The sequence below is a fragment of the Platichthys flesus genome, chromosome 2 (assembly GCF_949316205.1).
Source record: "Platichthys flesus chromosome 2, fPlaFle2.1, whole genome shotgun sequence".
Lineage (NCBI taxonomy): Eukaryota > Metazoa > Chordata > Actinopteri > Pleuronectiformes > Pleuronectidae > Platichthys > Platichthys flesus.
Window position 1 is genome coordinate 17,188,139 of NC_084946.1, and position 10,598 is coordinate 17,198,736.

A 10,598-nucleotide genomic window follows, 5' to 3' on the forward strand; every position below is an offset into this window, starting at 1 on the left:
GGTCATCTCCATGCTCACAGTATTTATATCCCCCCTCCTTCTTGTCATCCCACAGCACAGGAAAATGATCCTCACTCTGCAAATACCATCCAGGGCACCGTAACATTCCCAATATAACCCTGGTGCATGCAGCCAGCCGTGGAGTCCGACCAGCGGCCTCAGTGTGAGCTTGTTGGTGCAGACACGGACATCCACTGTGCTTTTCTTGGAGAGTTGTCTGCTTCGCATGTTCGGATGGATTCCAGGGTGAAAGGGGAAGACTCAGAGGAAGTGGAGATTGACTTGGAGGACTCGAGTGACTCTGAAGACTTTGATAATGGGGAGGAACCTCAGATGCTGTGGAGGGCATATCCTGCTCATGAGGAAGAGGACAGCATTCATACTTCTACGCTCGTGGAAATCAGCGACACCAAGCCTCTGATTAACGTCAGGGACCCCCGAGGCATCAATGACTGCCTCAAGGTGATGCATTCCTCTGCAGAGACTTTGATTTGTCAACACTATTGACGCTTGATTCCAAATGTTGAGAAGCAGGAAGCGGATTTTCTCATTACACTGCCCTCCAGTGGATATGTGTTCAATGTTTAAAGGTGAATCATCGTCTTCACCTGTGCGGCTTCAGCATCACTTTATCTCTGTGTCTCCAGGTAACGTTTGAGGATGTGATTGCTGAGCCAGTGTCCTTGCGCAGTGGCGACAGAGTTTGGATCTGGAGCCACGCCCTGTTTGAGGTGTGCAGGGTTTGGATCTACAGGGTCGTCACTGTGCTGCTGGCCATTCCCATGTCGGTGATCTCTGGCCTCCTCTTTGCCATCCTCAGCTGTTTCCACATCTGGTAGGTTCAGATCCACCTGCCTTCCGGAATGAATATTATATATAGTATTAACATGACAACAAACCCTGTGTTGTGTCTAACCACAGCAATAGTTTGACTTTCATTGGCCAAAGAACCTCCATCAAAACATGTATGGTCTATGCAGCCTCAACTCCCAAATATTCAACATTTGATAAAGAATTTGAAATAATATCTGAAAAAAATAATCACATGAGAAACATTTTATAAAATAGTTGAGTAGATCTTTTATTATGAAAATTAAACTTCAAAATGTCCTTTTGCAAAAGCCATTGATGTAATGTAGATGCATTGTGGGAAATCCATAATCCATAAGTGTTTTAAATCACTTGGCACTTAAAACAGAATATTTCTACCACATCCTATGAAAGTGCAATAGTGAGTCACTGAAGAACTCCTTTGACTGCACTGGTTTTCACTGGCTGGCTATCGGAGGAAACACAATACTAACAACGGGACACCTTAATAAGAGAGGAGGGGTAAAAAATAGCTTTTCGATTTAACAAAAGATATTTAAGAAACTATGGTTAAACAATCATCTTTGAACATCTGGAAGCTAAAATATAAAGAAGTGAGAAGTTGAAAATAGATATTTTCTGTTGTCTATAAAAAGAAACTGTGGCTGTAAAGAAACAAGAAGGAAAGAGGTACATAATAACACACACTGTGTATTCATTCATTTACTTAACTGCAGGAATATATAGAGGCAGAGACCTCATTCATAATAAAGCCTAGGAAGACAAAAGACAACAGGAAAATACAAATAACCAACAGCAACATTTACCAACTAGCCAAAATATAAAGCCATAAGAATATATACAGCAAGTACAATGTTATTAAAAGCAAACACATCAATTGAAACAATTGAATCAACTAAAACAAGAGCAGCTGGAGGTAAAATAAGATGAGATAAAAAACAAAAATACTTGAATCTGACATTTTTCTGTATGATTGTGTTTCTTCCTATAACAGGATGGTGAGTCCCTGTGTCCAGTGTGCTCGTATCGGCACCCGCTGGCTGCAGAGCCTATGGAGCATCGTGCTGGGCATCATTGTGCGTCCCTTGTTCACGAGCGCTGGGAGATGCTGCGCAGGCTTCAGCATCCACCTGGCCGAAGAATGAGACGCACGAGTGGGCATTTGATTCTTTACTACGTTATTCATACAGGACATGAGATTTTATGAAGGACATATAATCTCAGAGCGTGATTGAAAAGAGGACGTGAGTTAATATCCCACGATACAAACTGAGTTACACAATAACTTCTGTTACAGTGGCTGAGATTTTTGTTAAGCATGCAGCACTTTTAATGTGTTAATTGAATGTACTTCGATCATTTTGTTACAACCTTTTGGTTTGGTGTTATATTTTCCTGCATTTTTAGAGTTTAACTCAAGAAGCAAGAACTATCAGGACATCGCTTTGATTAAAGAAGTCACTCATTTTAAACCTAGAATAGAAAAGAAGAACCAGTTATAATAAATGTGTTTTTTCTGGGAAGAAATGACAACAAGAGACATTTTTTACAGTTTGAAATGAGATGAGCTCTGAATACTTCATCATTAATTAACGTGGATTAAATTGAATGAAGCTAATAAGATGAAGCTAATGTATGAATAATATGAAAGATGATGACCTATAGGACAGGACGTGTGATTACCTATCTGTGCAACAGTTTTCAGTATTGAAAACACACATTCTTGTATTGTATATAGGTTCATAGGCTATGCTGTTTTATATGGCTCCGGCTGAAAAGTATGGCTCCTTCTTATAGAGCAGTGTGAAATGCAGCATGAGCCTGTTTCCCTCTGTGTGAAATGCTTTGTCACAGACACAGTGTGAGTTGTCACATTTGCCTTAAAGAATGGACTTCTCGTGTGTGTGTGTGTGTGTGTGTGTATGTGTGTGTGTGTGTGTGTGTGTGTATACTTGATGTACCCTCTATTTGAGGAAGCTGTCAGCTGCTCAAGTCCTGGCGGCGACCCAGGACTGGAATAACACTGAGTGGCGTTCCAGTTCACACACACTGCCACTCCCTGCCCCCATGTGGCTCTGAGAGCAGCCAACACATCCCCAGACCCTCACCGTGTGTGTATGGCTAGTGAAATCCCCCCAACTCTCTGTGCAGGGACATAATTGAGAAGAAATTCTCAACTTTGGAGACTTTTTTTATTTTTTATAATGAAATGTTTAAAAGTTTTGATCCGAAGCGGTCTCAAATAATTCTGGCCCAACAGCTGCCAAGCACAACACGTTGTACAGCTATTAAGCTTTCAACGAAATTTCTAAACATTAAAAGCTCTTCTTTACCAAGCTATGAAAAGTTGTTTTCTTTTATTGTCAACAGATGCTTTGGTTCAAGAGTATTTCATGGGTGAATTTAACCTTTAGAGACAAGTCGTGGCGGTGTAAGAAACTCTCTGGGGGGCTTTTCAGTTAGAATCTTCGCTATGTGACTCAGGGGGTAAAGAGGGTGGTCCACCAAGCAGAAGGCTTGTGGTTTCAAATAACCCTTGATGGCTGTGCCAGCGTGTGAATGGTTTGATAGAAAAGACGCTGTGTAGAGAAGTGATTTATGAATGTGTGGGTGAATGTGACTATTACTGGAAAGTGTTTTGAGTGGACTGGAACATTTGTTTTATAAATCCAGACCATTTGCCATTTCACCATAATTCAACCATTAAAAGGTTTGTTCTTCTAAAGGAAAGTATGAAATCTCTGCTGCTGCGGATTTCTGCCACCACCCTTATATAACAGACATAACTGGACTTTGTAAATGACACTGAAAGCACAAAAAAAAATCACATTCACGAACCCCAGTATTTATGTTTGCCTCCTGAACAATTTTTTTTAACTTTACTGCCCGGCCTGACTCTTTCAGCCTCCATAACCAAACACAGTCTCTCTACAGGCTCCAGTTCGACTTTGAGGACGTGATCCCAGAGCCAGCTGTCGCTCACAGAGTGGACAGGGTTTGGAAAGCCAGCTACACCACCTAACTGCTTTCATGGCTCCGGTTTGCTTGTGTGCCACATCTGGGCAGTCGTGCCCGGTGTTACATCACGTGCCTGTGTCTGGGTCGAATCCACTCGCTGGTCATACGCACCTCCATTGGCTCGCCGTGAGGGAATGGGGCATGAACAGAAAGATAGAAGCTGAAGATTTTTATTTCTTGAAATTCTTTTGAAATAGTTTTCAGGATTTTTTTTCAATTTCCACCTTATCAACTTTATATACATAAACTATTTTACAGAAATATGAGATATATATTCTTTCTCCATTATAATGATGCTAATCTCTCCCACATTAGGTGACTATGATTGAAACTGCATGTATGAATGTATTCTCATCCTCCATCTTCAAACTTCACGTATGCTACTCCATAAGGTCTAATTTGAATCCTTTGCCAGGATAAACAAAGTCAAAGAATATTATAAAACACTCTTAATGGGGTAAGAGTGCACATTATATGATTATGACAGTGAAACTCTCAATATGTTGAGTATTAAACGGTTGGGCACATCATATGGAATCGTGAAGCTGGAGACACTGAGCAGAAAGATAAGACTGTTGGTTGGAGTAATCATTGTGGCCACTAGAGGGAATCCTATTCACAGCTTGGTCTCGAACTGGGTTCAGTGTAATAAGAAGCTTAGGTTCATGCGCACTGAGAAATCAGAGATGGATTTGATCAAAACAATGACGTGCAGACACACATGAAAAGCACTGGAAATTATTTACAAAAGGAATTTCGTGGTACAAACACTGTTTGATCTGTGACACAAGAAAGTCTGCTGATGATATTGAAACCATGCAGTCTGCTGCTTAATGTAAAATCTATTCTTATTGATTTGTCTTGGTCTATTATTTTCTTGAGTTGTTGCAGTGAACATTTTTGCATGAAGCCAAACTTTGAAAGTGAATTTTTTTCCTCGCAGATTTCTTAATCCATTCAACATTTTCATTTAACCACACACATGATAGAATAACGTGAGTATAAAATACTTGCACACAAAATGATGTGGCATTAAAGTTCAAACTATCACAACTTGAAATTATGTATTTGCACTGAGCGACAAGATATTCAAATGCAGTTAAACACTCTGTAAAAGAGTCTCTTTGTACAATATGTGACCATCGCTTATCTTTCAAGGTCAAGTCTGGACAACATCAAGACTTTAAGCTTAGACACTGAAGGACAACAACTTGTGTTTGTTTACACAGAAAATAACTCTTATGTGTAAGAGAAACACTGTATATGCAGGACAGGGAGTTCAAAAGGAAAGCGGTGTTTTGCAAAAGCAGAGGGCATCATTCCTTGGCGATTTAAACTGATGCCAGATGTAGCCTGTGTGTAGAAGCCTTCCTTCACATCACAGTTTGGTCAGAGATGTTGTTCTGCTCTCTGTTATCTCCGGGTGCAGGGAATGGTCTCTGGAGACGAGGGTTGCATTGCCTATTTACCCCAGTTTCAAGCATCTGAAAACAAACGCGCTGCAATGGCCACCACCACAGCAGCGCAGCAGATAATTGGATATGGGAACGGCATGATTGCCTCACTACTCAACAGCAGCTTGGATGCTTGGATGGCGTTCAGCTGGCTTTTCAATGTCCCGGCCCCCCTGTGCTGGACGTGTGCGTGAGGCTCCGCTGGCTGCTGGTGTTCTTGATGACGTAAGTGGAGCCGTTCCTCTTGTGCCTGCCGGGTTGATCGAAGCCACAGGAGGAGTCTGCCAGGTGCCGTCGACAGCAGCAGGAGAAGCACTGCACCAGGTCGTGGAACAGGTGACCGGCAAAGAACATGTAGATCCAGGGGTTGCAGCAGCTGTTGAGACTGGCCAGCAACATGGCGATGATAAAGGCCATGTCTAGAGAAAGAGACAGAGAGAAAACACAGACCTGATATCGATACATGTCCATTCTAACAGTGCAAATAAATGCATCTGAGTGGGTCGGATTGGGCAGAGTTTAGATGAACATCTGATGATATGTTTTCTTGTCAAACCCAGAAGTTTGACTGCAGGTTACCCTTACACATTATGTCTCAATCATCTCCTTACTTTCAAAACCTTCTTAAACAAATCAGTGAACCACTGGTTTATGTTACAATTGTTTAAACTATTATCACTATTAAAACTTCACATTTTTCCAACTTAGAGCAGACAGGACATTTGGAAATGAAGGGCTTTATCGGTTTAGTTGTTTTCATTGGATTATTCATTAAAACGTTATGTAATATTCTCAGTCACTGTTAGTGACCTACAATTTGTCAAGGGGTGCACTCTGGCTTTCACCAAATGAATGCTGGGATGGGTTCCAACCCCTTTCTACACAAAATATAATTTCAGAAAGGGAGTGAATGGGTGGATCTGCAAGCAATGATAAAGAAGCATGTTTTCCCCAATTGCAGTAAGAAAGTAATCACCTGATGGGCTGAATTTCAAACTCTCAAACTGCCATTTTAAGTGTTTGAGTCATTGCAGGAGTCACTGACATTGTGGAGATATGTGTTGTATTGGTATTTGTGTTTTTTTTTTTATATAAAAATGCATTAAAAACACTTCCAAGGTTCCAGAGGTTAAAATGTAATAACTTTTCATGAAATCCATCATCCGGTCAAACTTTCAACATATACAATACTTTGGTTTATCATGAAAAGCTAAGCCACCAGGATGACTGTTGGGTCTTCATTGTGACTGTGATGAAGTGTGTAAGCGAAATTAAAAAGCGACTAGAAGCCACACGCTCTGTTGTGTTAATTTACCTGCAATTGTCCAAGATGAAGTCAAGATGAGATGACACAGATTGTGCAAAGTTTAAACAATCCATTTCATCTCATATAAATCAGTCTCTTTCCAGGGCAGCTGCCCAGAAACATTTAATTTCTAGGAAAATTCCGACAGTTGATGGATGCCATACAAATAGGATTTTAAGTAACTTGAATAGTAGCTTGACACACATGATAAACTGGCTTCAATTAGAATGGGCTGTACTGAGTGAAAAAAACTACGTTATTATATCACATTAATCTATTTGATTAAATGACCAATTGTTGGAGCTTCGGATCACGAAGAATCCCGACATGTAGGAATGGTGGAAAGTGGAAGAACTCCACTTTCTTTTTCCCGATCTTTGATGTGAGGGGAGAGATTTAGTCCACATTGTCTTCTTCTCCTCTGTGGTCAAAATGCTGACCTGTTTTATTCATGCCGTTCTGACTCGCTATAGCTTTATTTTGGGAGATGTGGTGTGTACAGTGTCAACTAAATGACCTGTCAAGACCTGTTCAACAGATAAGTTAAACACAAGAAATCATTCAGTGCAGGAAGTGCAGGGTCACAGAGGATACAGTCCTCATCTGGCAAATTACCAAACCATAAGAGCATATTCTTATTTAATCCTGCTGCTCTTCACTTTGAGGACATTCATCACTCTCTGCTTGATATGAAAGGAAAAACACTATTGTTGACCCCTTGTCTGCAATATCATGATGGACAGAACCACTACCTTCACACTGAAGCTGAAAATAGAAAGGAGTCAATAACGGCTTTTAACTGCACTGCCATCACACATTTTATTGAGAGTGCAGGCTCTATCCAAGACTATTCGGTGATGAAAAGTTAATCAAACACTGCATAAGTGCTCAAAGTCAGTTCCTGCTTCATTATGTGTGGATCCTCTGCAGGCGGTTCAGGGCAGTAAAGATATGACAGGAAGTTCATGCCTGAGAAAGTGCTCAAGGTGTTTACACGAGCGACAGCAAACTCATCATTACGCCACATTACGTCAGAGGGTGCAATAAATCCGTAAGCATGTCGGTGGGAAATGACTTGTTTGCACTAGATGATTTATATTTAATCTGCCAGTAAGCAGTTCATGAATCTGCCCAAAAATATGTTGAAATATTTCAAATTGATTGCACCTGTCCTCCTCCCCTCTCTGTTTCTCTCTCCCATGCACATGTGTAAACCACACTTATACCATAATCAGTACAGCAATTTTTTCTTAGAATTTAATTATTTTACATTTTATGCGATTAATGTTCTATGTTAATCGGTTATTACTGTCAGTAATAAAGTTGGCTCCTGAACTGTAGACTATGCAGCATCTTTACTCGATTCACTAAATTCGGGGTGATCACTTGAATGTCGTTTGCGATTTCAACCAACCAAATCTGCATCCGAACGCAACGGTGCAGTATTTCACTATTTATACGAAGAGATATTATCAATATCAGTTATATGCACCTCAGTGTGTGCACAAGTGAACACACACACACACACACACCCACACACACACAGGAACATACTTTGTAGAGAAGAGTTTTCTAGTACTATCTGGCAAATCTCCTGCGCCCCAGACACGCTGCAGGCCACTAACAGCTTCCTTTAAGCAAACACACCTGCTTTTAAAGAGAATGGAAGATGAGTCTCTGATTGGTTTATTGCGTGTTACACCCATGATTAATCAAGAGACTAAGTGCAACCCATTTGAACCATGAACCTGACGCTGCTATATATTCCACCATTTACTAACATTAGTGTATTTGAACGCAGCCTTAATGCACTTACGACTTGCACTCGAAACCTTGCACTTACATCCTAAACATCAAGCCCTTTATGTCAGCCCTGTGAGAGACTACCACCCATTTCATAGTTAAAATGGATACGGAAAGGATAAATGGTAATATCGCAGTGACTGAGTCCATCCATCTGAATCATATGGGGGACCCTGTGATTACATTATCCTTTGGGGTCTGTAATTTACATTTTTCATTTTCATGGTTTTAATGGGCTTGTTTTCCTTATTTCCTGCAAAGCCATTTTAAAGAAAATATTAAAAGAGGAGGATGATTGCACAGGCATAATGTGACCGAGGCTATCAGCTCGGTGAATGCTCGGAATGAACGTTCATGCAATTTCCCTCAGAAAGCGCCACTAACAATGCATGGGTCATCTCTGCTGTGCTACCCTTGTTCCCTTAAATGGCAAACTCAGATGATAAGAGCGGTGCATCAGAGCAAACTCTGCAGTTAAAGGAAAATTATACAAACCACCACAGGGAACACAGAGAGAGAGAGAGAGAAACTCTTTGATGCTGTGGTCCATTTACTGTCCCAGTGGCTCTGGGGACTTTCTGTCAACTGATAACCACTAGAAGGGACACTCCCATTATTCTGTGTTCACTTTGTAGTTGGCGAACGGTTAAACACTGTTGAGTTGTCGTGGAAGATAACTGGACTTTCTCATGGAGCCGAGCTCAGGCATACTGTACAGTGGAGGAATGACATTTGTGTTCTATTGTTGGACCAAAAAATGGTGTTTCATAACATCATAGACAATAAACTCACCAATATAAATCTTGCATAAAGATGATGCTCAACCTAAAGTGACCCTGAGTGTTTTGCACACTGTAAAAGAGGAGTCATATCTGCAAAGAGCCGTAAATGTGATACTGAAGTTATACATCAGCAAGGAAGCTGCTTTTGGCGAATCAGGATTATAAACCCAACTCCACCACCTGTGCGTAAAGGGAAACTGCTTGTGCCTTTACCTTCTCTTGGTGCAGCGGGATCCCAGGCAGACCACATCTGGACGAAGAAGAAGGGGGTCCAGCACACGATGTAGGCAAGCACCACGACAAACGTCATTTTCACTGTGCGAATCTTTGCTTTCGAGATGAGCCTCACGCTGCTCACGCGAGAGAGCGGGTGCGCGCTTTTGGAGGCCTTGGCTGAGGCGAGGGTCAGGAAGTGATCCCTCCTAGTTTTTAAATTGAAATTTTGCCATATTTTGAAACATATTAACCCGTAGCAGACGCTCAAAATAGCCACTGGGAGGATGTAAATGCTGAGACTCATCCATGTGATGTACGCTTTGGCCCCCCACGGCTGCACGAAGTCCCCCCAGCAGTCGTACACACCGTCCCCGACCTCCTGCAGAGAGAAGATGTAAGCTTGCGGAGCGCTGAACACCAGGCTGAGGGTCCACGAGGCGAGCACGCAGAAGCGATCCTTCCCCTTGTGCACGGAGCGCAGCGGCAGGCAGATGGCAACGCACCTGTCGACGGACATCAGGACCAACATGTAGGTGGACGCAAACATACCCACGACCTGGAGGTATTTAACCACCCTGCACAGCAGATCCGGCCCGTAGAAACGAAACGTGATGTCCCAAATGAGCTGCGGTAGGACCTGAAAGACCGCGACGACGAGGTCAGCGATGCTCAGGTGCTTCATGAAGTAATACATTCGAGACTGGCTGTGCTTGGTGGTGTAGATCGCCCACAGGACGCACAGGTTCCCGGTCAGAGCGAGCACAAGCACCAGCACCAGGACGGTAACCTCCACTTTGGCCACTTCTTCGTTTCGTTTCAAAGGATTCACTGTGTTGTTCCCCACATGGCTTTCGTTTCCACGACTCGAGATAATCCACGAAACATTATGCGCCCAACTCTCCTGCTCGCGTAAAAGCTCCTCCATCGTGCGTAAACGCGCCAATCCGGCGCAGACAGCGGTCACATCACAAACCCAGGTCCAGGGCTGCTTTCCAGAGCATAAGCTCGGGTCTGTCCTGTTTTCTGCCAAATCACCCTGTTAAAGTTGGTTGTGTGAGCTGCCTTTTAATTTAAATTAAAGTAAAATCCAAAAGTTGGTGCTGTGTTCTGTATAGAGAAACAACATGTCACGAACATCCATTCAATTCATTGGAAACATATGAAGCCTTTAAACTATTAAAACACAAA

General features: G+C 42.1%; 2 protein-coding genes across 2 annotated transcripts; one reads left to right on the plus strand and one right to left on the minus strand.

The window, feature by feature from the left end:
- Positions 1–127: 127 nt before the first annotated feature.
- cav4a (caveolin 4a) lies at positions 128–3,579 on the plus strand. The gene is made up of 3 exons (XM_062402652.1): positions 128–462; positions 648–835; positions 1,826–3,579. Exons 1-3 carry the CDS (start codon positions 235–237, stop codon positions 1,974–1,976), a joined length of 567 nt encoding a protein of 188 aa, XP_062258636.1. The 5' UTR covers positions 128–234; the 3' UTR covers positions 1,977–3,579.
- A 1,780-nt stretch (positions 3,580–5,359) lies between these two features.
- Positions 5,360–10,335, minus strand: oxtrb (oxytocin receptor b). Its single transcript, XM_062411404.1, has 2 exons — positions 9,408–10,335; positions 5,360–5,722 (listed from the first exon to the last, which is right to left on the minus strand). The coding sequence occupies exons 1-2, from the start codon at positions 10,333–10,335 to the stop codon at positions 5,460–5,462; spliced, it is 1,191 nt and encodes a 396-aa protein (XP_062267388.1). The 3' UTR covers positions 5,360–5,459.
- Between the last annotated feature and the right edge of the window lie 263 nt (positions 10,336–10,598).

Coding starts and splice junctions, on each gene's coding strand:
- oxtrb (XM_062411404.1), bottom strand. CDS start 10,335: ATGGAGGAGCTTTTACGCGAGCAGGAGAGTTGGGCGCATAATGTTTCG. Junction 5,723..9,407: donor TCCCGCTGCACCAAGAGAAG/GTAAAGGCACAA, acceptor CTCTTTCTCTAG/ACATGGCCTTTATCATCGCC.
- cav4a (XM_062402652.1), top strand. CDS start 235: ATGGATTCCAGGGTGAAAGGGGAAGACTCAGAGGAAGTGGAGATTGAC. Junction 463..647: donor GCATCAATGACTGCCTCAAG/GTGATGCATTCC, acceptor CTGTGTCTCCAG/GTAACGTTTGAGGATGTGAT. Junction 836..1,825: donor CTCAGCTGTTTCCACATCTG/GTAGGTTCAGAT, acceptor TTCCTATAACAG/GATGGTGAGTCCCTGTGTCC.